The 27,769-nt window shown below is 43.3% G+C and overlaps 1 protein-coding gene across 1 annotated transcript in view; it reads right to left on the bottom strand.

The window, feature by feature from the left end:
• Positions 1-27,425, bottom strand: part of LOC148506765 (vacuole membrane protein 1-like) — a 64,181-nt gene extending 36,756 nt beyond the window's left edge. Inside the window, exons 1-4 of the mRNA XM_088446313.1 lie at positions 27,334-27,425; positions 24,069-24,222; positions 20,998-21,162; positions 19,435-19,566 (exon numbers count right to left, since the gene is read on the bottom strand). Coding sequence (XP_088302439.1) covers positions 19,435-19,566; positions 20,998-21,162; positions 24,069-24,222; positions 27,334-27,425 — 543 coding nt within the window. The remainder of the gene's footprint in view (positions 1-19,434; positions 19,567-20,997; positions 21,163-24,068; positions 24,223-27,333) is intronic.
• Between the last annotated feature and the right edge of the window lie 344 nt (positions 27,426-27,769).

Raw genomic sequence — 27,769 nt, 5'->3', positions numbered from 1 at the left:
AGTTCAGTTTGCCAAACAACATCTAAAAAAGCCATTACAGTTCTGGAACAACATCCTATGGACAGATGAGACAAAGATCAACTTGTACCAGAGTGATGGGAAGAGAAGAGTATGGAGAAGGAAAGGAACTGCTCATGATCCAAAACATACCACCTCATCAGTGAAGCATGGTGGTGGTAGTGTCATGGCGTGGGCATGTATGGCTGCCAATGGAACTGGTTCCCTTGTATTTATTGATGATGTGACTGCTGACAAAAGCAGCAGAATGAATTCTGAAGTGTTTCTGGCAATATTATATGCTCATATTCAGTCAAATGCTTCAGAACTCATTGGACGGCGCTTCACAGTGCAGATGGACAATGACCCAAAGCATACTGCAAAAGCAACCAGAGAGTTTTTTAAGGCTAAAAAGTAGAATGTTATGCAATGGCCAAGTCAATCCCCTGACCTGAACCCGATTGAGCATGCATATCACTTGATGAAGACAAAACTCAACGGAAATGCCCCAAGAACAAGTAGGAACTGAAGACATTTGCAGTAGAGGCCTGGCAGAGCATCCCCAGGGATGAAACCCAGTGTCTGGTGATGTCTATGCGTTCCAGATTTCAGGCTGTAATTGCCTACAAAGGATTTGCAACAAAGTATTAAAAAGTGAAAGTTAGATTTAGGATTGTTTAGTTTGTCCCATTACTTTTGGCTCCTTAAAAAGTGGGAGGCACATAAAGAAACCGTTGTAATTCCTACACCGTTCACCTGATTTGGATGTAATTACCCTCAAATTAAATCTGAAAGTCTGCAGTTAAAGCACATCTTATTTGTTTCAATTCAAAGCCATTGTGGTGGTGAATAGAGGCCAAAATATGAAAATTCTGTCAATGTCGCAATATTTATGCACCTGACTATATATATATATATATATATATATATATATATATATATATATATATATATAATTACACATATATACATACACATGCCCACCTCCGGTCGGCAGCACTCAGGTATTAAAGTACTGTAATCCTGTGTTTTACAGTACTTTATTACCTGAGTGCCGCCCGACTGTTATATTTATATATATCTATATATATATATATATATATATATATATATATACACACACATAAACACACACAGTGTATATATATATATATATATATATATATATATATATATCGATCCACGGCAGGTGCGGCACTCGCAGCAATGAGTCTTCAGTACTAATGGAACACAAGGTCCTTTTGTACTGAAGACTCATTGCCGCACCCGCCGTGGATCTGTATCACTAAGTTTGTGAGTACACCGGGCTATTTGAACTTATGGTTGTTGTGAGTTCCGGTCCTATTGATAATAAACAAATATATATATATATATATATATTGACAAGGTGGAAAAAGAACAAGCACCTGATAGTGTAATAATTTCTGGATAGATGATGATTCTCAGTACGCGATAAACAAATAGATCCTTGCATTAAAGCATATCTGTAGAATACCAAATGTCGCCTCAGGTTCAGACCTTATTTTTATACCAGGTGTAGGTTCACGGTGGGCCCCAAATGGATACGACTCAGCAAGATACAAGAGTGAAGGACCAAAATATTGGTTTATTGCTGACCGATAAAGTGACTAGTGTGTATTCTGCAATAGATCATTTAGAGAGACTACGAGCTCTTTTTATGCAGTTGTGCGTACCACGCATTCAAGTGATAACTCAACAATACTAAGAAATATTAATAAATAAGTTTTAATAAGATTATGGATGTATGTACTTTTAAAAAATAAAGTTTTATATTATTGTGTGCTTGTTTTACTTAAATCATTAGTGGCACACCTTAATGCACCAATATCTCTTGTACAGATGTGCCATTACACGGTTATGCAGAAGCCTGATCACATTTTTACACAAATTACAATCACGAAATGAAGTGGGACTATTTGATTTAGTGTAGACAAACCTCTAACATTACACATTTACATAATTGTTAGATCTCATTCTGCTGCTTTGATGAGTGGGAGGAGAAGTAAGAGATGCAGTTTCTAGTAAGATGCATTTGGGTGTGGTGATGAGGTAGGATTTCTGCATTTGGTTCAATATGTCCTAACAGTAAAACAAACTGTGGGAAAGATGAACTGACTTATTACAACCTTTAGGAAACACTAAAGGATGTGTGATTATGTGCTGTGCAGTTAGTTGGCCTACAGGGAGTAGAACCCTACAGACACCTATCCCTTGTCTCATTTCAGATCAGAAGATGGGACTCCTAAAACAGACTAAGCCACAGCAGCTTTAGCTCAGTTAAGCATAAGCCCTCTAGAGTCCACGTTGACAAATTCTTTAACAAGCTCTGTGGTTACAAGGAAAGATGGTTTCACTCTGAGTCACTCCTGTTCAAACAGTTTACTGGAAATTGAGAGGAGGGGGAATTTTCAGAGAAGTCATGTGATGGGCCAGACAAACCATACTCAGAATAAGTTCAGCAGAGTCAAAAACAGGTCCTGACAGCAACTGTCACCCAGGGAGTGCATGGCCTCTTAGTCATTACAACTTCATTTGGAGAACAGGGTTACTGGAGGAACCAATGTAGAGTACAGGATTAACTCTTGCAGTGGATGGGGAGCACAGCAGTTAAAGTAGAAATGCTGTTTAAAAAAGATTTGTTCTTATGTCAAACTAAATGACCTAAAGGAGGACTGGATGTACCATGTCAAAGGGTAATTTGGGTTATTGTGTGACGATACACAATTCACTCACTATGCCTTATTAATACTACACTCATGTGTACCTGATGACATTTGTGCCATCATCTTAAGATTTGTATTTGATATGTTGTAATTCGTGAATTAAAATCTATAAACAGATAAAATTAAAAAAACGCAGATTAAAAAAAAAAAAAAAACCTGAAAAAAAAGCATGTCCAGTGTGTTTCTTTAATAAAAAAAAAAAGTCCCTGGTTATTTTTTTTTTCCTGCAGAATCTTTCGATAACTTAACAACATGCTATAGTACAAAGCTATGTACTTGTGGCTGATTTAGCCAATAGTCATTTACGAGGGAAATAAAAACGGAAAGCTAGTCAATTACCATTTCTGACCATTTTCTATTTTAGCAGTAAAATATTTAAATGAATAAAAATATTAGCAAACAGTACACAAATGTATTGTGTGCAAAGCAAAATACTGTCAAGACATTTCAAATAGGCCTTTGGGGTTACAAATGTGGAGAGTTACCATATGGCAAATTTTACATGATATATTTTATAAAAAAAAACTTTCATAACATGTCCTTTATTTATATTTTCCCTGAGTACGTTGTCTTAGTTAATCATTCTGTGTGCACACTTCATTTAAAGACTTTTGTTCTCCTAGAAATTGCGTAATACACAGGTCCTTATTTGTCATGTGGTGTTTATTTGCTAGCATTTTCCAGGACAATCATGATAATGTGCGTTGTAAGTCTTAAGGTGCGGCTGTCCTGCATCATTTTCCACAGTCACCTTCTCCAAACATAGTCTCCACATAAAAACAGTTTTATCATATCTATTTTGATACATATCCTTTACTCACATGAACTCCTATGTTAAGAGAAAGTTAATGGGTTGATGGGTTGTTGTTATATAACACAACTGACATTAAGTGCAAGTTCATGTCTAAGTTCAGATAACATATGAATCACACAATATATAATATATATTATAAGGGCACAGTCGTGCCCTTATATTAAGGCTGCATCTAAAAAAATGGATTTCTCGATAGAGAAGATGGGCGTCGGGCGGTAGTGGGGGCCGGAGGGGGGGGCAGGAAGCCGGCGTTTGCTGCTGCCGGATGCGGGCGAGAGGGGGTAGGGGTTAGCGGGCATTAGCTGCGACCGGGAACCAGGAACTGTAGCGGGCATTAGCGGCAGCGGTAGTGCAGGCATTAGTACCTGGGGGAGGTAGCAGCACAAAGATGCAGGCTCGGATCTGGAAGATCCGTGATACCTGCATCTGTGTTAAAAAAAAACCAAACAAACACAGAAGCAGGGACGGGTCAGTGAGACCCGTCTGTGCTTCTGTGTTTAAAAATAAAAGCAGTGTAAAAAAAATAAATAAATAAATGGCGTGGCCCCCTCCCCCAAAAAAAGAACCAGTCCCGGGCTATGGAGCCCCAGTACTGGTTGTGCTAAATACAGAGGACAAACGACGTAGGGGTCCCCCGTATTAAGCACAACCAGCAGCAGGCTTTTCAAAACCTGTCCTCGTTGCCAAAATACGGGGGACAAATGACGTAGGGGTCCCCCGTATTTAGCGCAACCAGCACACGGCTCTCAGCCGGTCCTGGTTCTGGAAATACAGGGGGAAAAAATGCATAGGGCCCCCCCTGTATTTCCCAGAACCAGCACCGGACCCTTTCTAGCAGGGGGGGGGGTGATGCCACAGCCAGGGGAGAGCCCTTTCACCGGGCCCCCCAGCCGAAGCATCACCCCTGAGCGCTAGTCAGCCCAGGCCGGGATCCCTGGGGAGTTGGGGACCCTCCCAATAAAGGGGTCCCCCTCCTCAGGCCACCCCAGGCCCAGGCTGATAGCCCGGGGCTGTCCCCAAAACTCCGGGGCGGTGGGTGCCGGGTTGATTATGTAAAGTGTGGTGCAATTAAATTTAAAATATTGTCTTTTGCTGTGGAACTACAGTTCCCAGCAAGCCTCCCCCGCATGCTGGTACTTGGAGAACCACAAGTATCAGCATGTGGGGCATTACGTGCCTGCTGGTACCTGTAGTTCCACAACAAAAGCGATATTAAAAAAAACACACACACCATAGAAATGTATAATTTTATTAAAACATACATGCACACACATGCATACACACTATCTCACATACTCACCTAGTATCCCTGAAGCCAATCTGTCCTCTTCTCCAGTAGGTAATCCAATGATGTACCTGTAATAAAAAATTCCATACTCACCTCCTCCTATGCGTAGATCTGTCCTCTTCGTTCCAAAGTAGGCAAATCCTGGGTCTTGGCAAAAAAATAACATGAATTACCTTAGCCCACGGACATTAGTAGTGTCCTCTAAGAACACTATTACCCGATTGACAGCTCTGCTGTGGGATTTCAGTCCTGAAATTCCGGTGCGGAGCGCACATTAGCCTTCAGCCTCTCAGCCAATGAGTGGTTCTCACCATTGAATTCAATGGTGAGAACCGAGCGTGCCCTTATCAAAAATGGCGCCTCAGCGCCATTTTTGAAATTCAAAAATGGCCACCGCAAGACAATCACGGCTCGCGACATCGCCCCACCCCTCGGATGGCTTAAATACTGCCAGCGCGAGTTGCCGTGCCCTCAGTCTGCAGCGGGGAGGCAGAAGAGAACAGCTCCCGAAGACAGAAGACGCTGCGGAAGCCCTGGATTGGCAACGGCCAGGAAAAAGAGCTCAAAGGCAGTCGCCCTCCAAGTGATGACGCCATAGAAGTCCTGGGGGAGCGGCAGCCATGTAAAAGAGCTTAAGGCTGCCGCCCCCCAGGTGAAGGTCCCGCTAAATAAAATATTTAGAAAAAAATACTTAAAAAAATGCTGTTTTATTTTAATATTTCTTTTGTAGGGGTACTATAGGTACCAGCAGGCCCTTAGTGCCCCGCATGCTGGTACCTGTGGTACTCCAAGTGCCAGTATGTAGGGGATGCCTGCTGGGACCTGTAGTATTACTGCAAAAGACGATATTTATATATTTATATGCACCACACAACACAAATCAACCCAGCACCCACCGCCCAGGGTTACTTGGGATAGCCCCGGACTATCAGCCTGGGCCTGGGGTGCCCTGAGGAGGGGGACCCCTTTATTGGGGTTGACTAGTGGTCAGGGGTGATGCTGCGGCTGGGGGACCCGGTGAAAAGGCTCCCCTGGCTGTGGCATCACCCCCCTGCTAGAAGGAGTCCGGTGCTGATTCTTGTAAATACAGAGGGACCCTACGGATTTTTCCCCCTGTATTTCCAGAACCAGGACCAGCTCAGAGCCCTGTGCTGGGTGCGCTAAATACGGGGGACCCCTACGTCATTTGTCCCCCGTATTTTGGCAACCAGGACAGGTTCTGAAAAGTCTGGTGCTAGTTGTGCTTAAATACGGGGGACTCCCTACGTCATTTGTCCCCTGTATTTAGCACAACCAGTACTGGGGCTCCAAAGCCCGGGGCTGGTTGTTTTCTGGAGGGCGGGGCTATGCTTTTTATTTTTTTACACATTCAATTTTTAACAGATGCGTAGATGGATCTCACTGCTGCATTCATGCATCTGTGACTTATTGATTTGATTTTCTCAGGTGAGCCCTCTGTCACCCACTGATGCCCCCTTTGCACTGCACCGCTGCCACTGCTCTGCACCACCGCTACCCCACACACCTACAGCCGTCTCGTACTCTGCACCTCCCAAACCAACCTCCTGTGTGCTATCCCCTCTTCCACCTGCGTTAGAGTACCATTTTGTTGCCCTTATCCCCTGTAGGTGGCCCGGTTTGCTCATAAAAACCCTGATAGTTAACACATTTTAAAAAAGCTATGAAATTCCATAGACAAAAAAACCTTACGGTTTCACATGTCCCATTAAGGCTGCTTAGACATGAGCAGAAAATTCACAAAACCTATTGATTTTCTGCCACTGAAACTCCAAAAAGCAATGAAATTACGATCATTAAGGCTGACGCCTTAATGGACGTGTTCCTTGTCCAATACAGATATGGTATGCCATCACACCCTGTGGTTAACTGCAGATTCAGCACTCTCACAAAATGAGATTGCTGTCACTCACAAAATGGTGGAGCTGCTAATTCACAGAATTGTGTGCTCATTGGAATACACACATGCAGTCTATGCAACTGGAGGTTTGAGCAGTTATGTAGCTCCCACATCCCACTCAGTGCCCACAATCTTCCCAAAACAATCTCACTGGCTTCCAACATCCTTCTCACTGCACACATTTATCTCATTTACAATACACATTCAGCTCCCTTATTTTTAAAAATATCATACTCAGTCTATGCATGTACACTTTCTTCCCCTATATGCCTCCATGCTGCTATATATTCCCCAATCCCTACTGCTGTGTGGTCTTCCAACTGGGATAGTCTGTGTTTCCTCACAGTGGGCTCACTCACAATTTTGCCTAAGAACACAGCCATGAATAAAGAATGGTACCAAACATCCTCCAAGAGCAACTTCTCCCAACCATCCAAGAACAGTTTGGTGACGAACAATGCCTTTTCCAGCATGATGGAGCACCTTGCCATAAGGCAAAAGTGATAACTAAGTGGCTCAGAGAACAACACATAAAAATTTTGGGTCCATGGCCAGGAAACTCCCCAGACCTTAATCCCAGTGAGAACTTGTGGTCAATCCTCAAGAGGCGGGTGGACAAACAAAAACCCACAATTCTGACAAACTCCAAGCATTGATTAGGCAAGAATGGGCGGCCATCAGTCAGTATGTGGCCCAGAAGTTGATTGACAGCATCCCAGAGCGAATTGCAGGGGTCAACACTGCAAATATTGACTCTCTGCATAAACTTAATGTAATTGTCAATAAAAGTCTGACACTTATGAAATGCTTGTAATTTTACTTCAGTATACCATAATAACATCTGACAAAAAGGTCTAAAAACACTGAAGCAGAAAACTTTGTGAAAACCAATACTTGTGTCATTCGCAAAACTTTTGGCCACTGCTGTACATTTAATCAAAAATGGAAAATAAAGATACCTACAGAAAAGTTCATGACTCAACTTGGAATCATCCAATTAAGGTGCTTTGTTGAAGTTAGATTACATTTTCCTGGACAAACCTTTAGTAAACATCAATAAAAGCAGATGGGCGTATACTGACACTAGAATTATAGCTAATGTTTACTTTTATTTATTTAGCACCACACACTACGCAATGCTTTACAAGGAATGTTTAATTATACACACAAGCCACTGCCCAAGTGGATTTTACAATCAGAATTCCCTACCACATAAACACACACAAGTGTCAATTTTGGTACAAGCTAAGTAATCGAATCAGTTGGATTAGGCATACAATCGGGAAACCGGCTGCCTTAATACCGGCAGCCGGCTTCCCGACTGTCATATCCCGGAGAGGGTGAAATGCCGGGCATCTAGATGTAGACGCCTGACATTTCCCCGCCGCCACGAGACAGGCACCCGGCATCCCGATCGAAGGGATGCCGGGCACCGCGAGCGGACAGCCGCGGGGGAGGGGGGAGGGTTAGGTTTAGGGCACCTGGGGAGGGGAGGGTTAGGCACCCCCCCGGGGGAACTTAGGTTTAGGCAGCGGGGAAGGGGGGATTAGGGTTAGGCACTTCGGGGGGAGGTTAGGGTTAGGGGGTTAGGTTAGTTTATACTTACCTTAGGGACGATCAGGATTTCCAGCGCTGTCGGGCTTCCGCTACCGGGCTCTGCTCATCTGTCGGCCAGGCGCTGCCGGGAATCGAACCGCCGGCCATGCGGCCAGCGGTATTTCATACCGATTCCGTTGGATTATGTTGATTGAATTTCCATATAGCCGGATGCAAATGGAGACCCACTATATGACTTTTGCACACCCAGTGGTTAATAGTGAGCAGTGAGCCCTTACAGAGAGAGGGGCAATCTTTATGTACTATAGGTAGGTATGCATGGTATCCGGATAGAAGATAATCAATATAAAAGGTCTACACCAAATGGTCTACATGCAATAGGTCGACAGGTACAAAAGGTTGACATGTTTTTTACAGTTTTTCAACTTTTTGAAGGTTAGGGTTAGGCACTTGGGGGAGGGTTAGGCTTAGGCTGCTGGAGGGACGGTTAGGCATTAGGGGGAGGGTTAGGGATAAGCAAAAGGGGGAAGGTTAAGATTAGGGTTAAAATTACAAAATAAAAAAGATGGCTATTTTTTGTGTCCACCATTTGTACCTGCTGACCTTCAACCTATTGCATTTCGACCATTTGTTGTCGACCCACTGACTGTTGACCTTTAAATTTTATACCACACCCTGTATGCATTTATGTAATCCATTCTGGGATGGGTTGCCATTTAAAATAAGTAATAGTAGTAATGCAGACTACTGTATCATGTAATTTTTTGTGTCCCACTCACATTCATAACAAATATAACACACCTCACTATAATTCTGAATAATGCAATGCATCAACTATTGTCGCATAACATTACAACATGTGTATATCCCACTGAACATATTTAATTAAACATTGAGATTGCAAATTTAAATAAGACTGAAGAAAAGTTTTACAAGTGTGAGAACCCATGGAAATGATAACAAAAACCCATATTTCAACATTGCACTGATCATGCCACATGAAACTTGAAAAAAGTTTTCAGTAAAATGTATCTAAATCACTTTGCTAAATACAGATACTTGTTTTGCTATGAAAACTTAAGGTGCGTATCCACTAGTCGATTAAACAGGCCGATTAAACGATAACAACATTGTTATCGTTCAGTCGCTTATTAATCGTTCGCAAATCGGGCAGTTTAAAGTAAAAAAGACGACCAGCGAAGCGCGATCCCACTGGTCGTTTTTGACATCTATCATCGCCTGAACATGCTGGTCAACCGGATGACAACGTCAGGTTGAGCATGTATGGGGATGATGGATGTGCCTATACTGAACATTCAGTGTAGGCCGATCACAGACTGTGAAACGACTGCACGATTAAAATATCGTAATCGTGCACTCGTTTCTCCGTCTATTAGTGGATATGCATCTTTAGGCCCTGATTCAGTGTTGGGAATAGAGAAAGACCAAGTAACTGTGCATCTTGGTAAAACCATGCTGCACTGCTGGTGTGGCAGATTTAAAATATTCACACAGATTTAAGGTGCGTACACACGGCACGAATAAAATGCACGATATGAACGATAACGATCATATCGTTCATATTGTGCATTTTTCGGTGCCTCCAACCCACAAACAAGCTGCGATGCGCGGGCACGTATGGACGATAAAGATATCGTCCATCGACCGTGCATGCAGGCCAACCTGATCAATATCGACCAGGTTACTATAGGGATCCGCGATCGTTGATCACAGGTCATTGGTGGATATCGATCATCCAGCACACACAGGAGATCATTCAACAAAATAGTTATCGTTGATGATCGTCGCGTGTGTACGCACCATTAGATTTGGGAGGGGCATCTAAATTGCAGTGTACAAATAAAGCTGTCCCGCATTTGTGGGCTACATGCAATAGCAGCCAGTATTTACACCACATGCAAAAAAATAAAATTATTTATTTGCAGCCCTTACATTGCAGCATGGTTTGTCCAGGTTCACAGTTACTTGCTATGTCTTACTCTATTCCCAATTCTGAATCAGACCCTTATTTCTTATGTTGGGTACACATCTTACACTGTGTGACCAATCAATGCGGCAACCGATGTAACACGCTCCATACGATGTATCGTTACATGCTGCATGTAACTACACCGTGTTGTTCATTGAATCATCCCATTGGATGGTCAACACAGCAGATAGGATGACTCAATGAACGACAGCTGGGAACACACTATACGATGTGTATAATATATCGTCCCAATCCAGGTTGGTGCGATATATATCGTATGGTGTGTACCCAGCTTAAGTTATGAGTAGCAGAGATCCCCTAAATTCTACAATGGGGCATTTAAGAACAGGTGCAGACTTGTAGGTAAAAAGTATTCTGCGCTTTATTTATTTTAAATGGCACTCAAAATTATTTGGTTAATCCAGTGGTTCCCAAACTGTGTGCCGTGGCACCCTGGGGTGCCTCGGGACACTTGTAGGGGTGCCTCAGGTTGGTGGTCCAGCACCAAATCAAATTTTTACACTAGTGTGCCTTGCTTCAAAAAAAGTTTGGGAACCACTGGGTTAATCTATTTAACTTTTACTTATGCTGGATCATTATTATTATTATTATTATTTTCAACAAAGCTTTGGCTACTCTGCAGTATACATTGTCACTTAAGAGCCGTATTCAATTAGTGGCGAAAACGGCCTTTTTCGAAAAAAAAGGGCTATATTGTTGCCAAAAAACAGGCGAAAACGCATTTGGCGGAAAAAAAACTGGAGAAAAGTTTTCTCCATCCCAGATCAGGCGAAAAAAAAATGCAAGATCCCTATTTTTGGCTAAAAATGTGGGGATTTCTTTCAGAACCCTTTGGACATCCCCCCTAATGATAAATTACCCCCAAAAAAAGTCGTAAGTTGCGCACTTTGGCGAAAAACGACTGGGCAATTTTGGGTGAAAAAAAATAAACGTCTGATTTTTTTTTAGCGTTTTCACCGCTAAATTGAATACGGCCCTTAGAGTGCTTCAGTTACACTCACTTTACTAACGAAGGTCCTTCACTTCCTCTACTGGGATGTGCATGTGTGGTAGAAGATTCATGAAAAAAAAACAACTAAAAATGTTACATTTTCCTAAAAAAAACAAAGCGATCAAGGCCATTTATTTAATTACAGGAACCAAAGGTGGACCTGTATACCATTCATAATTTTGCAGTTTATGTATAATACAAGTCAAATTATGACCCTAAAAATTTTGATATTGTTTATTTTATAATCACAATCTTTCAACAACAAGAAAGCAATTATGGTTTAACCCTTTGCTGTTGAGGGTTCTCCGACCTGTGTACCAAGGCCATTTTTCGACATTCACATTTTTTATGCAGTGTCCACAAAGTATACCTTGTTTATTTTAAGAAGATTTTGTATATTTCAGAAAACACCATTAGTCTAGTTTATTCTAATTCGTCAAATAAAATGAAACCATTTCAAGAAAATTAACCAAAAGCAAGCCAGATTTTTTCCTTAAAAAATACTTTGTGGTTCTTGTTTCGACATTAATCTATCTTTCTAAAGTAGCAAAAACCCGGCTTCTACAGCAGGTGTCATCATGGGTGTGATAAAACACGTAGTGGCCCCCCATACAAGGAAAATGCACATTTTCCGTAGCATGTGGTAACACTGTCCGGTGATCACCAGACAAGAAGTATTAAGGGGCCCCATCATTTGAAAGCGGGGACTCCCCTCTTTTGAAAATGAGTGCCCTTTATTTATTGGTAGCCAGCTTGGGTGAGATCATCTCACAATGTCTATTTATATGTAGTGCAGAGAGTTAATGCCTGGTGATATTTCACACTAGTAACAGTACCCCGAACGAGCATGCATTCGCCGGTGGCATTTCCATATTCACCAATACCCCAATCTGGATGCTGTAGAGGACAAGTGGGCTCGTCCTCAGCACTCTTGGTGAATATGCGAGGACGAGGCCCTCTCGTGCACAGCAGTAAAAGAGTAAAATAAATGGCCGTATTAGCATAAGATCCCAGCTACTTTGTAATGGCATCTGAAATTAGTTCTAATTCATATGATAAGATCTGTAAAACAAGACCTTCTTGTATAGTTTACTCAATATATGACATATAAAGGCATAAATGTGCAAAGTAGTAAAAGAGAACATAACATTGCTGTTCTGTCTAAGTCAATGGCATGTAAAAAAATAAAAAGAATAATGAATGACTCAGTTGTTTTGAGAACAGGACGTAGGGACCAGCAACAAAAGAGAAAAACAATGAGCTAGTTTCAAATCTGCTTTGTTAGGAACAGTAAGAGGTATGTGTGTATCACAGAGGGATAGCAGGGACAATGCATCTATGAGACTAAAAGGGAACTGTACTGATTGTAATTCACATTTCACAGTTCAATTTTTGCAAATCCTTTTTAATAATGTTATGCTGCAAATTAAAAAACATTTACAAAAGTGGTTCTTCTAAACACATAATGGCAGATGCAGAGTTGAACGCAACACTGCTGTGACTGCTCCGCACTGTGTACACGGAACTATTTGTATATATTTGCCCATATGCAGGGTTGCACACATCTGAGGCCCCTATCTGCCTGTTAGGTTTGGTAACGGTCGTCGTTATCATCATCAGTGCACACTTACACCAGCCTTATATTAGGTGCACAAGATCGGTCTAAAAATGGGCAACTCTGCATAGCCAAAATTCTGTTGAAATGCCCTCAGTGACTATTGCTCAGTTATACCCCGCCAGTTGATGTTGCATTCCGCTTGCCTCCAAGCGCTGCATCAACCGTAGTTACGTGTACATGTTTGGTTACGGAGCAGAGGTAGAGGAAAAATACATAACATACGCTCTGCAAACGGACTTGCGTTAAACTCTGCATCAAAGTTCCACAAGATAACAGAACAATCTGTGACAGACAGCTAGCCTTATAGCTTCTGCATGTTATGTACGCCCTAGACTGGTAATAAGAGTGGAGTCCTTTATTCTCTGTACTGCAGACTTAGATCTAATAATTTCCAAAGCATAACACTGAAAAGTGGATGGAACATTTTTACAAAGGTTATATCCAAGTTACAGACAGTGTAGCTAATATGCTAAAATATGAATGAATTAACCAAAACGATAACGGACCTAAAACATATTAAACATGTCTGAAAAATACTGGATATCTAGCCATGTCAGGGTTTCTCAACCTGTGCTAGATTACATACAAGGATGTATGCGGGAAGCTGATGATCTAAATACCGGTGAGGGAATCCCGACAGCGTCTGGATCCAGGCTCCAGAATCCCGACTTCCAGCATCCCAAAGGTAAGTATGAGGGGTTAGGCACTAGGGGGAGGGTTAGGGTTGGGCACTAAGGGGGGGAGGGTATGGTTTAGCATACGGGGAGGTTAGGTTTAGGGTTAGGCACTAGGGGGAGGGTTAAGCACTTAGGAGGAGGTTAGGTTTAGGCCCCATTACAATACATAGCAAACAGACACTGTCATCATGCCCAGCAAGTCTTGTCCTCCGCACACATTAACAAAAGGATGATTATATTCAATGGATAATACAGATTTATCCTGTAACTAGAGACCCGACTCGGTTTTGCACAAGAGCAATGTTTATATTTACGACGACAGACTTTATTTTTATTTTTTAACCAAGGCCTTATAAGATTGCCTTGTAGATGACATTAGTCATTTTTCCTTCTGACGTCAACACAAAAAGATTTAAGGTGCATACACACGTAAAGATTTTCTGTCCAACCATCCAACTAGTTGATTGGTTAGAATAAAAATCTGGTAATGTATGAAAGCAAATGACATTCAGCAATTTGCTCCCAAATGCTGGAAAATGGGCAAAAACTTGTTTGAACAAATTGTTTAGATCAAACATTTAACAAACTTGTCTGACGACCATTTCCATCTGTTTTCTGGCATTTAGGAGCAAATTGCTGATCATCAGTTACTCCCATACGTTACCAGATTTTCATTCAACCAATCAACTAGTTGGATGGTTGGACAGAAAATCTTTACGTGTGTCCCAAGTTTTGACATGTCACGCAAAAGGGTCAGGTAAAGTTGTCCATGAGCAAAACAGTCTCAACTTAGGTTAATGCCAACCACATTGTGTCTGTCCAGGTACTCATGCCAAAGCAGACTCTTACCGGGAATAGGACTCGTTTGAAATTTAAGAATCGTTTTTCACATAAATGAATAGGAACGGTATAAAAGGGAAAAACTGAAATTTTGTATCAGCAAACTGGGCTTACATCAATTTTTCTGGAGAAACTGGATATTATGTATCAATCTCTACATGGTATAAAATAAAAGTCCATCGTTGTGATATATCGTTAATGGCTTAGGTAACGCTAGCCAAGAAAACACTCAGACGTCCGTTGTTTATTTACTTGCTTCACTAAAATCATCACTGCTCTGCTCCCTTTTGTCATACATTAATGTTTCATACCCCTAAACCTCCCTCGACAAATGCTCTATAGAACAGTGAAAACTGCATCAAAAACGTCCAGTGGTTCTCATGATTAGCCAGACCAGACAGGCGCCTAACAAGGACTTTATTTTATACTATACTAGTGACCCACCCCAGCTTCGCATGAGAGCAATTTCATCTCGCCACAACCCACAGCATCTCATAACAACCCCCCTGCTTCTCACTCATCCCCCATGCATCTAGCCAGTGTCACAACAAGCCCCACTGTTGCTGCCCTGCAGCTGGCTGGGCCCTGGCCATTGGGATGTGCTTGGAAGGGCAGGAGGATCATAGATGAGATATTTGTATTGCAGCTACCATAAGTATTATCAGCAGCATGTCCCTGAGGCTGGGGCACCTGTACAGCAACCATGCGCACTCCTCCCCAGCTGCTGAATATGGCGATGAGCAATATCCTTTTTGCACAATGTACCCTGTATTTCCTAGGCTTCCTGTTTAGCTTCATCTCTGTGGTGGCCCTGTCCGAGAATAGAGCTGACTTCTATGGGAGGTGCCTCCTGTTCACTGAGGTCGTGTGGCAGAGCGGGAACATCATGCTGGAGAGGGAGCACTTCACGGTGGAGGGGTGGTGGCTGGAGTCCGCCTGCAGTTTCAGCATAGGGATGGATACTGGAGTCTGATGGTTACTAACCAATATTTTTGTTCCGATGGTAGTGTTTTTACCATTTGAGGACAGTGGTCGGATGTTTGCCATCATCGAATGGAAATCATTCTATGGTGTTCCGATGGTTGTTTGTTTTTTGTTATTCCCGATGGCTATGCCTCCTCTGGCTCCCTTCCTGACTACTGTGTCTGCCTCAGGGAATCTTCATGGGTTCCTTGAGGCCATTTCTCACTCTTCGTCTGCCTCAGAAGTGACTCTGCTCAGTCCCCGACTCCCTCCTCTCTCTAGGCTGCTGCTTAGTAACAGGGCACATTGGTAGCTCTGGATGGCTTTCACCGTCTCTTGCTGTTTCAGCACCCCGGTCAGCTCCTATACAGCAGCTTGGTGCAAGATTTTTTTCTGTGACTTTGCTTCACTAAGTGTGCATGCAGAGGGTATAATCTCTACATTTCACATATAGTCAAGTCTACAATATGCAAAAACTACTACACCCCTTGCCGGTTGAATATTGCTGAGAAATGTTCACCAATGCCAAATCTAGATCTTCTACATGTAATCCCACAGCTATGGTTGCTAACCATTAAACCACCCACACACTCTAAGCAGCGTTGAATGCAGGGTGGCCACAATCACAGCCACAACTACATCCGTACTGTCTGTACACAGAAAAATACGAGATACAGTCAGTATCCCAGCAGCTGCGATGTAGGCGCTGGTATTACTAGCGCCAGAATCCCGACGCCACTCAATACAGACGCCAGAATCCCGACCGCCAGGATACCGAAGCTAAGTAGCGGGGTGGGAGGGAGGGTTAGGCACTAAGGGGAGGGGGAGGTTAGGTTCAGGCACTAGGGGGTAGGTTAGGGTTAGGCACCAAACAGGGAGGGTTAGGGTAGGGAGAGGGTTAGCATACTGAACAACAAGTGTTGTTATGCTAGCCCTGTTGGGATTCTGACAGCCGGGATCCTGACTGCCGACATCCCATACCCAACCCAAAAAATACATATATATTTACACGGCTATAAAGTTGTATGTAATGTTGTATTATTATTATTCATTTTGTTAGGTGCCAAAAGGTGGATGGAGCACAGTTCAAGAGATGGACATAAAAATAGTGAGTACACAAACATTGCAGTAAAACCACTAGACAGAGAGTGTCAAGTTCAGGGGGAAGGATAGAGCAATTCAATGTAACTAGAATCAGTAAGCAGTGATGAGTCACAGGGGGCACAACATATCTCACCGATCCTGTACCCATCGTATGGGTGAACAGACAGTGTCAGAGTCACTGAAGAGAAGAAGATGAGAGACAAGGAGCACTGGTGGCACAGATACTGCAAAAGAAAGAACAAGAGAAAAGAGGGTCCTGCCCAAAAGCCTGCATTCTACAATGATGGGGTAAACAGATGGAAAGTGAACTGGGAAGTAGACGGGGTGGGTAAAAAGAGAGAATGATAGAGGAGGACTAGTAGTTTTTAAGAAAAAGGTGCATCCTAAGGGAGTATTTAAAGCTGGGGAGACTGGGAGAAAGTTGCACTTGGCGAGGGAGTGCATTCCAAAGGAGAGGTGCCCTAGTTGAAAAATCCTGGAGGCGGACATGGGACGAGGTAGAAGTGAAACAGTAGCTGTAGAAAAAGCAAAGATGGAAAGAGGTAGTGTGAGATAAAGTTGGAGATGTAGGTGGTGATCAAACGCTGTATATGTAAGGGTGAGGAGTTTAAAACAAATTCTGTAGGGGGATAGATAGCCAGTAAAGGAGGCTGCAGTGGGGAAATGCAGATGCCATACAGAGAGGGATGTAAATAGAGAGATTATAGGTTTGGATGAATATGACATGGTGCAGTGACAACGGAAGTGATAGAGTACATCACATTCACTGTCCCGAGATATCAGCCAGTGTAATGATGCTTTGGATACACGTGTACACTCATTACTTACACATATTACATAGTGGAGGGAACATTGCCTTTCACCCATCCAAACCTAAGCGCACACACATTACAGCACCCATCACTTAGCTGGGTTATTCACTTCGACTTCCTGAAACAAATACCACAGTGCCCAAAATAAGTCTCTTACAGCTGTAGACATTAACCAAGGCAATAGTCTATCGATGAATCAGTTTGTTTCGTAGGCTTCCAATTAGTTATAATGTCTAACTGGCTAACAAGACATTCAGAAACAGGCAGGATGTGCTCCTTTAACATTGTTTTAAAATGCAGACAAAAGCAGTGTGTCATAATTATCCAGTAATCTATTTTGGAAGTAAGCAGCACAAAAAGGGATATTGCAGACAAAGCTGGCATGGAGCCACTAAAAGGCATCATGCTGGCAGAGAGCTGTACGGACCTGGTCATTCTACAATTGGCAGAGGTACTGCAGGGGCATGCAAAGTGCTAAAGCACTTGGCAGGAAAACACTAGAAAGGAAGGAAGAAAGAAAGAACACGAGTATATATACAGACGAGGTAGAATAGAATAATTCCATATGGATAAAGTAATTGTAATCATACCACAAAGCCAACACAACGTCAGAATGACCTAAAAGCAGCCGAAGCAGCAGTTGACTCAGAGGATTGCTGAAGGAAACCTTTTATCAAATAACTGGTGTTAAAATGAAAGAACATACACAAGTGTCACTTTACAGATTAGATCTTTCTCTTGCCTTTAGATCACTGTGATTGCCAGCATCCAGCCATGTTCCAACTTCTTACGGTCTCTACTCTCTAGTCTGAACTGATGGGAAAACTCAGCATTTTTAACAGAAGTTGGTGGTGAGCGGTCTACAACTTGCCAAACAATGAGATAATTCCATATCTTGTCTTTAACAACTTATTATAAAAGGTATTTATAATACTAGTATAGTATTTATAAAGGATGAGGATTGGTACAGATGGAATTGGGCTAGCACTAAGGGTCATCCTAACCCATGCCCTTTGGCAAAGACAAGCAAAGAGGTATACTGCAAACTATTTGAACATGATTTATATGTTAAGTAATATTATTAAAATAACACACTTGAAAGCAGCAACTGACATTCTATTTGAAATAAATACATTCCTGTATACATGTGATATGATAATTACATGAAAATATAAGTGAGCTGAATATGTACCAGGCACTCTCAACAAAATTTTTAGCTACTTCCATATAACTCCCAACATTCAAACTTATCATGCAGATCCACCCAAACCCCCATCCTGAGCAACACCAAAATGTTCCTGTTAGGAGGTATGCTTTCGGATGTCATAGAGAATAGGTGACCCTAGCAGTAAAAATGTCCTACAGATGTGTCCTCATACACCTAGCCTCAATACACCATGTAGCGTGACTTGCCTGGCATGAGTGAGCTGCCAGGTCCCGTGTTACTCTGCTCGTCGGGCGTCTTTATTGTGTGCACCTGAGTCTACATATGAGCCACAAAAGAAATGTAAAAAGATGTGACCGCTACATTGTAGCACTTCGTATACAGATTCAGAGACACCATTGCACACAGATACATAAGTGTCGCATATCAAATTAATCATCACAGTCTGGCGCTATAAGGGTCTCACGGGACCTGGCACGCCGAGGGGCTTTTTAGCACAACTGCAGTAAAGGTGTATAAGGACACATCTGTATCTTGTGACAGATCTGACTAGTTTAACTGTGATTGTGCTGTCATTTCAGATGAACTGTTAAAAATTATTAACAAAACAAAAAACATAACATGGAATAACTACTTCATCCGTAAGTACAGTTGTTTGGGCAGAGTAGTACACGTGGCCTCTTTGTATGGACTAGGGGAGACCACTATAAATCCCTGGGCACTTGGTAGACCACCTTAGATTATTTCTTTTTTACAGCTTTATTAATAAGCTAAACAATACAAAAAAAAAAAAAAGAAAAGAAAGTTTTGTGAAATACGGCTTTCCACAAAAACAACTATAGTAAACAAACACATGAGCTTCTTTAGGAATGTTTAGCCATTCATGCACAAATTAATAATGTGCGTAGGATTAGAAATAAGATTATTATCCGCACCTGTGCTGTCTGGGCATGTTCCAACATCTCCTCAAATTCCTCATATTCCTCATCATCAGGTTCTGCTCCTGACAGGCGGGCTGCCCTGGCCATGAAGTATGGGGGCAGTTCTCCAATGGCAGTGCCAGCACCCTGGAGATATTAGAGGAAAGAAAATGTATTAAATGCAATTCCAGTATTATTGTGGATATTTTGGATTACAACTAAATATGCATATACCTTTTGAACTAGTATTTTAACAGATAACTGATGAAAATAACATGTGAAGTCATATTGAGCAATAGTTAAATAAATATGCTAATATAGGCTATCCTGCGATGTCACAGCTAATAAGCTCCATATGAAAAAACAGTCCATATACTCTCCAGAAATTAGGTTGTGATGTAAGAGAGACAAAACCACTGCTGCTTTCAATTTGCATTATATATATAAATCTAAGACATAAAAATCTTTTTATTTAAATTATATACTCTAAAGTACTGTTATACAAAATGCCCATGATACACAATACCGACTAAAACCATTTATTTTTGTAATGTGCCTCTTCCTCTTACGCAGAGCCCTCTGTTTCTCTCACAATCAGTGCTAAAAACCAGAAGAGGGGATAGAAGAATGTAGAACCAATCACAAGTCTCAATAAAGAGATGCATCAAGCAGCCACTGGACTATGGCCAGGGGAGGCACATTAAGACAAAACACTATGGAATAGACAACGATGCACAATCTGTCACCTCTCTAAAATGTACAGGTAATACGTAGGTTTTGTCCACACATGCAATGTGTATATGCATCTTTTAGATGAGGTTGAAGTAATACACAATGTACTGCACTGACAGCAAACATTAACACATATGAAATAGGTTGTGCAGCATTCTATAATGATCAAAACAGCATTCATAATTTAGAGTGCCGTGGCAGAAGAGAGTCCTTTAGATACCATTGATATATATATATATATATATATATACACACATACATACATACACATACGCTTCAGAGCCATAGGTTATCAGTTGAAAAGACCATAAACGGATACTAACAAGCCCACAATGTAGGGACATAAGAGCCATTATGTTCTGAAAGATAGAGGCCAGACTAGGTCTAGAGAAGAAGCAGGTGTGGATTAAAAAAAGGTTATGATCAGCTACACAGCAGCTGCCAGAGTGGAGTGAAGGAAAGATGGTGGCATAGGAATTGAGATGACAGAAATCAAGTGTGATATTACATTTAACAATAGAGAGAATTGGATGTCATTTTGTTTGTAACTCAGCCTTACATAAAATGTAAATATGATGTAAAATATCTCAAGTTCTGAAAAGGCAACGTTACATACACATACATAACTGTGAATATTATTAGTATTAGTTCAAGTAGTTTTGTTTTTGCTGATCAAATCCAGCTTCAACCCCTATTGTGAAAGTTATAAGATTCTTACAAGATTTCAATGGGTTCAGCACTTAATAGTGGCAGGGTGGAAATAGGTGTGTGACACTGGGACATACACTAGGTTCACGATTGACATGAGAGTGATCTGTTCATTTTAAAAACTTTAGATATACATACCCACATGCAGGCCTCCAACCTGACTTTAGAGATGATAGCCCATAATGAAATGGCACCTTCCCCATCTTCATCTGGGCATATAATCTTGTCTGGATAAGGTGGTTCAGGAAAATTTACAGAGTTACATTCATAAGCAGCAAGTGTCACGGAAGCTATGTGTGGACCCTTAAAAAAAAAATAAAAAATAATAATTTAAATAAATAAAATTAATTAGCACACATGTATGCAGCAACTGTTTTACAAGACACCTACAAGTGTTATTCTTTTTTAATAGTCCTAAAAGCTTGCACATAAACAGCTAACCTAAAAGATATTGAAGCTGAGAACTTGTTAGATTTAAATAGAAATACTTATAAGACCAAACGGTCTACTAAAAAGTTATATTTTATTTTAAAGCAGCCAGTTTATAATGAGGAACAAATGCCTTTACGTCTCAAATTAATCCACGAATACATACAATTAGGACGGCACTAATATCATGGAAAATAAAATCACAAATAATTTGAAAACAAGCTTGAATTAAAGGACAGAATATTAGGAGACCAAATTTCCAAAATAACAATATAAATAGTTTATGAATACAATTAAATAGAATCCTTTTGTTAAAATCATACACACATAAAATGGAGATACAGATGTGCCCTCATAGATTATGGTTCTAGACATGTCAAAAAGACAGTCTTGGGTCTTTGCGAATCAGCTGCGGCAAGTGTCCTTTTTTACAAGCTATGACTCATTTGCACTACTATATGATGCAAGAAGTAACAAAACTACATTACTAGCATAACCGACCACTAGGGCATGCTACTTTGGGTGTGGAATGTACTAATTTCTCTTGGACAAAAGTCTCAACCTAGCATCTTTGGTACACTGCAAGTGGCTTTGTATGCGACTTAAGATCCAGTATTTGGTAAAAGTCTCTACACCAACCATATCAGAGTAACTTTGTCGCGCCAGGCATCTCGCGGCGTAAATAATATGGCGTAAAGACGATCGGTATAGGAGGACACATCTGTAAACGCTGTGGAACCTGAGTGACTAATAATAATTTAATGAAATTATGCTAGTTGTGTTTCTAGAAAAAATATGCTCATATTAGAGTGCTTTTGTTTAGTGTTGTAGTCGCTTTGAGACTGTATATGAAGGGGGCCCAGACCAGGGCTGGAATAGGCGTGCAGTTACGGAAAGTAGGCGTGCTTACGATTGGAGTGGGAGTATAGTCGCAGCAAAAGTACAATAATGCTGGGTGCACAGTGACAGATATACTCGCTCGCTCCATTCAATCTGTAGTGCATTGGCGGGTATGTACAGATGATATGTCATTTCGCATCTGACCTGCAGCACAGCCAACGACCGATATATCTTGCAAATATATCGGCAAATATGGCTGTGTGTACAGTGATCGCGCTGAGTGACAAAATATGTGGGTCCCAGGCAGGGGTGGATCCAGAAAAAAATGACAGGGGGGGGCACCATGATAGGGTAAGGGCATAGACGAAACTAGACATTTGATAATGGGTGGTCCCAGTTCCAACACATTACCAGAACTTATGTTACCTTGGAAGTTTGTCACTGTGATCATTATTTAGGCAGCAAAGATTTATAATGTTATTACTATTAGTGTTCATTCTAGACCAGGGGTAGGGCAGGGAACTGAGGTGAAGGCAGAGTTTATCATGTGCGCGCCGTAGGCGCGCACGCTCCTGGAAAGGAGGCATGGCTGACCGGGAGGGGCATGTCCTCGTGACATCCCAAATTCGTCACTCTTGAGGGCAGAAAAACTGAGGTGGAGTTACAAGGAGGGTGAAGGCAGTGCACTGAGGTGAAGTTACGAGGAGGGTGAGGTTAGCGACACTGAGGGGGAGTTACAGGGAGGGTGAGGGCAGAGGTACTGAAGTGAAACATAGAAACATAGAATGTGACGGCAGATAAGAGCCTCTTGGCCCATCTGGTCTGCCCCATTTTTAAACATATTGTTACCTCAACCCTTATTGATCCTTACTTCATCTGAAGGATATCATTATGTCTATCCCATGCATGTTTAAATTGCTCTACCATCTTAGCCTCTACCACCTCTGATGGAGGCTATTCCACTTATCCACTACCCTTTCTGTGAAGTCATTTTTTCCTCAAATTTCTCCTGAACCTACCACCCTCCAGTGTCAGAACATGTCCTCTTGTTCTAATACTTCTCTTTCTTTGAAGAATGTCTCCTTCCTTGAAAGAGAAGTATTAGAACAAGAGGACATGTTCTGAAACTGGAGGGTGGTAGGTTCAGGAGAAATTTGAGGAAAAATTTCCCCAAAGAGAGTGAGGGCACACAAGCGCAGAAGCCGGCGACTGGAAAGGTAAGTAACACTGCTAGAAAATAGGAGCGTTAAGCCAGCTACACATGGTACGATGTGTAGCCGGCAATGCGACGGCCAATCCGATGGCCGGCATATCGGGCGGTCCCCACACGTGGAACAATCCAATGCCCGACCGCCAGATATGCCGGGCAAGCCCCCCAACCCTGCATAGCGCTACATTGGATTGCTCATCGTATCTCCAGATCTCTTGTGCAGCATGAAAGATCTGGAGGAGCCAGTTCGATTTAACACTCTATAATTCATAAATATGCATTTATGAGAGAACTGTAAATAAGACAAACATGTTTATAAAAACTTGACTCTAAACACCCCCTTACTCCCAAAAACAGTATGGGACACAGAGGCGACACCCAGTGCGCACTCTTCAGCCCACCTTGCACGGCGAAGCCCAACAAATGGGGCTTGGCCTATCAGGAAATCCTGATTGCATCACTCTGGGGGTGTGCCCAGCATAGGGAGGGTTAGGGTTAGGCTTCGGGGGGAGGGTTAGGGTTAGGCATGCGAAGGGGAGGTTTAGGCTGAGGGAAGGGTAGGATAATGGGAGGGTGTCACAACTCATGGATGAATAGTAGATGCTAGCCCGGGATTGGCGAGACCCAGTATTGAGGCGCGAAGTCTATTGTGTTGGCAGTGTTCACCAAGGACCCCTGTAAGGAGGTTTGGACTTAGCTGCGTCCGACACACAGGTCGTGGCCCTCATACTTGGTTCCCTGGTACAGGTACTGGTATACTTAGGAATGGAGCGGTGTACAATGAAGACGTACAAACGTACTCGACAAACCGCATCAGAATCCGACGGACTAGACGGCACCAGGGATCAGACAATTTAGAGTCAGGAACAAGGCCAAGGTCAGAACTAGAATACCAAGTGAAGTACCAGGGATGGAATCAGGTCACAAGCAAGCCAAGGGTCTGTAACAAGTCGCAGGAATCACTAGAGACAGGAATACTGGAGTATGATATGAGAGACTATACACTGGCACAGGAGTGCACCCAGAAGGCTGAATTAGGCGCCTCCTGTGATGTCACTAGGGGAGTGTGCTTGGCCCTTTAAATCTTCCTGCAGGTTGGCGTGCACCCCTAGGGGGAGCCGCGGCCACCTGCACTCACAGCCGCATCAGCCCAGCGGGAAGACACTAGCAGCGAGCGCCGGGGACTCCCCGCCTGCTTGCCGCTGCTGATGAGGACCCCAGTGCTGATAGGCCCGATGTCCGGCGCACTGTGACAGCGGGCTAGGACACTTACCCTATCTGGTCGGGATTCTGACCGACGGCATCCTAACAGCCGGGATCCCTTACCAAACCCATCTGAGGTCTCTGAAGGAGGGATTAAAGTGGGTTAAAACAGGTTCACTGGGACATAAAGGGAAAGTATCAGTGGGGGAGATAGGCAGAAAAAAAACAAGGGGGCTTAACACAATAGCTGAGAGTAGGAAAGAGAGAAAAAGCATAGGAGGGAAAGAGAGAGAGATGGAGTGAGGGTTGATGATAGATCCAAGTTGGTAGAAGAACCTCTTACGTTACAACCATGTGACCCGTGACGGCAAGGGGAGAGGTAAGGCCGGTGAGCTACCACTTTTACTATCTACATGGACATAGAACGGGAAAATTAACCCTAACCATAGAGTGAGGGGGGAGGGAGAGGGAGAGAGAGAGGGGAGGGTAATACTGGGTACACACTGGCAGATACATTGGCCGACCAATTGATCGGCCAATATATCTGCTGCACGTCAGCCAGTGTGTACCCGCGATATGTTGGTGAACGTCGTCGTTCACCGACATCGCATTGGCTGTGCTGCACAGCCGATGGACAGGTATGTCTGCAGACATATCTGTCCATAGGCAAGTGTGTTTGGGCGGTCAGCAGACCGCCCATACACACACAGCGGCAGCTGCGAGGGGGGCGGAACACACCCGAAACCCACCTTGCCGGGTCCCGCCTCCCGAAGGCACGAGCAGATGATGGCCATTCAGTGTGTATGATGGACCATCATCTGCAGATATATTTGCAGATCACTCGATCTGCAGTTGTATCTGTCAGGTGTATACCCACCTTAAGAGTGTATGCTGTGAGTGAAGGACTGAACTTTTATCCAGACACCGATCCATGTGCATGTAGATAACACAGCCGACACAGCAGGGCAAAGCTCGGACCCAACGTGGGACAGAGGAGACCTGGACCTGCATGACTGACATTAGCTTAAACTAGGAAGGCAGGCCAGGTCCCAGGGCCTGTAACAGAAATTTTACAGTGATATCTCTGGGGGCCCCCTCAACCCCCCCACATACACGCGCCACCATACCTTCTCAACCCCTATTAAGATTGAAACGTTGAATCACTATTGATGGTCTGTGACCCTTCTTTTTGATGATATTGCTATCGAGTGCCGCCGCCTTCTATGCTCTATATATTATATATATATATATATTATATAAAAAATATATTGCCCTCACAGTTATATGGCCAACAGGGTATGTAGTCAGCATGCCTCCACGTGGCAGGCCGACGGCCTATATTCCAGCGCCGGAATTCCGACAGCAGTCGGGATCCTGGCTCCAGAATACTGGACGGACGCTGGCATGCCGAAGGTAGGTATTGGGGGTTTAGGTTTAGTGGTTAGGGTTAGGCACTAGGAGGGGAGGGTTAGGTTTAGGGTGCGGGGAGGGGAAGGTTAGGGTCAGGCACCAGGAAGGGATGATTAGGAGAGGGAGTGGGTTAGCATACCAAACAAAAAGTGTCGGTATGCTAGTCCTTTCGGGATGCCGGCATCGAGATTCTAACATCCGGGATCCGAGTGCTGGCATACCATACCCAACCCGGCCAACAGCAGGGGTGCACTCAAAATATGTGTGCTTAGGGCCTGATTCAGAGCTGCTCGCTCGTGCTGTGCGCTCGCAAGCGGCCCGATGGTCTGCATACGCGCATGCATCGTTCTGCGCGTGCGCAAATGACTCTGTAGGATCGCAACCCTCTCACTCACCCAGTAAACCCAGCCTAAGATAATGAGAGACAGGAGAGGCCGTTTGCGGGTGGTAACAGGGGGCAGGACACTAATAACAGGAGGTTGAAGCTGCGAACGCAGGCGTGCCAGAGTGTTTCAACGCCATTTCAGAGGCGTGCATAATTAACAGGAAGCATCATAGTACATGTCACTTGCCATTTTGCGTTCGCATACAATGGTGCTCGATGTACCAATGTTTTAATACAATTCCAGGAGATGACGTGTTGCTGGTGGGCAGCTCTGCCTGTGCGATTGGGTGTACGCTCACACAAAGTGACCGCTCGCTAAGACATAGTGGGCATGCTTATGCCTTGACGAGCAATCGCTTCCCATGTCGTCACTTTGAAAAATTTGCATACGCATCTAGCGAGTGTACGCAGATAGTGAATGGGTCTGAATCAGGCCCTAATCCATAGGTATCAGTACACATAATATCCAATAGGTAAAATCAGAGAGACACTCCCCTGCCCTTCAGAAGAGGTAGAAATTTATTTATTCCATTGTAAGATAAATATAGCAGGTAAAAATAGCACATACTGAGTGACATTTCAATCCCCTCTGGGATCTTAACCATCCCACAATAAAGTGATTAGTTGTAGCCTAAAGGCCCCCATATACGGGGCGATATACCAGGCGATCCGACTGATTGGTGCGATTTGCCTGCTATATCGCACAGTGTATGGCCCTGATATAGGGTCGAGCGCGCTCCCGCGGGGGTCGTACATCGCACCCCCTGATCTGTCTGCAGTACCATGAGACCAAAGGATGCGTTGTGCGATCCCATGGATTGCTATGTGGGTGAGACAGGGGGGATCCGGCATATCGGGCGATCAGCCACCCGATCGCACCGTGCGTGTGGGCCGCCCGATATGTCAGACGACGGATCCCCTATTGCCTTGCACGGTGCATTATATTACTTCTGCTTTTGGGAGGGGGTGAGAGAGAGCATAAAGTAAAGATACTTACCACACAGAGCTCTCTTCCACTTCTTCTGTCTCATGGGTGAAGAGTGCCAGTGGTGCTGCTGCAATTGACGTGCAGAGCGGGCAGTAGGGCATCTTGCTGCTTGTGCCTGGTTATTCTGCCGCTCGCCTGCTCCTGGGTGACTGCGGATGCTGAGGCATGGACAGAAGCAAAGGGCCGGCTCGGGCGCATCCAGTTACTATTTGCTGCACAGTATGGTCCAGGTGACTGGACTTGAGTAATCACCGAGGGGCAGGGTCGGCAACAGAAAGCTTGAGGCCCGGTACACTTGAATCTCTGGGGTCCCTAACCCTCCCCCCTCCCATTGCCGCCTCCGTGACCCGTCCTACAAACAAACATGCCAGGTCCACACACACCCACAATTATTACAGATAGAGAAATGCGCGCACACATGCATACATACATATATATATATATA

This window comes from Taudactylus pleione, unplaced genomic scaffold, assembly GCF_031769625.1.
Source record: "Taudactylus pleione unplaced genomic scaffold, aTauple2 ptg000397al, whole genome shotgun sequence".
NCBI classification, from domain to species: Eukaryota; Metazoa; Chordata; class Amphibia; order Anura; family Myobatrachidae; genus Taudactylus; species Taudactylus pleione.
Note: the sequence above shows the minus strand (reverse complement) of the source record. Positions and strands in the feature narration are given on the sequence as shown.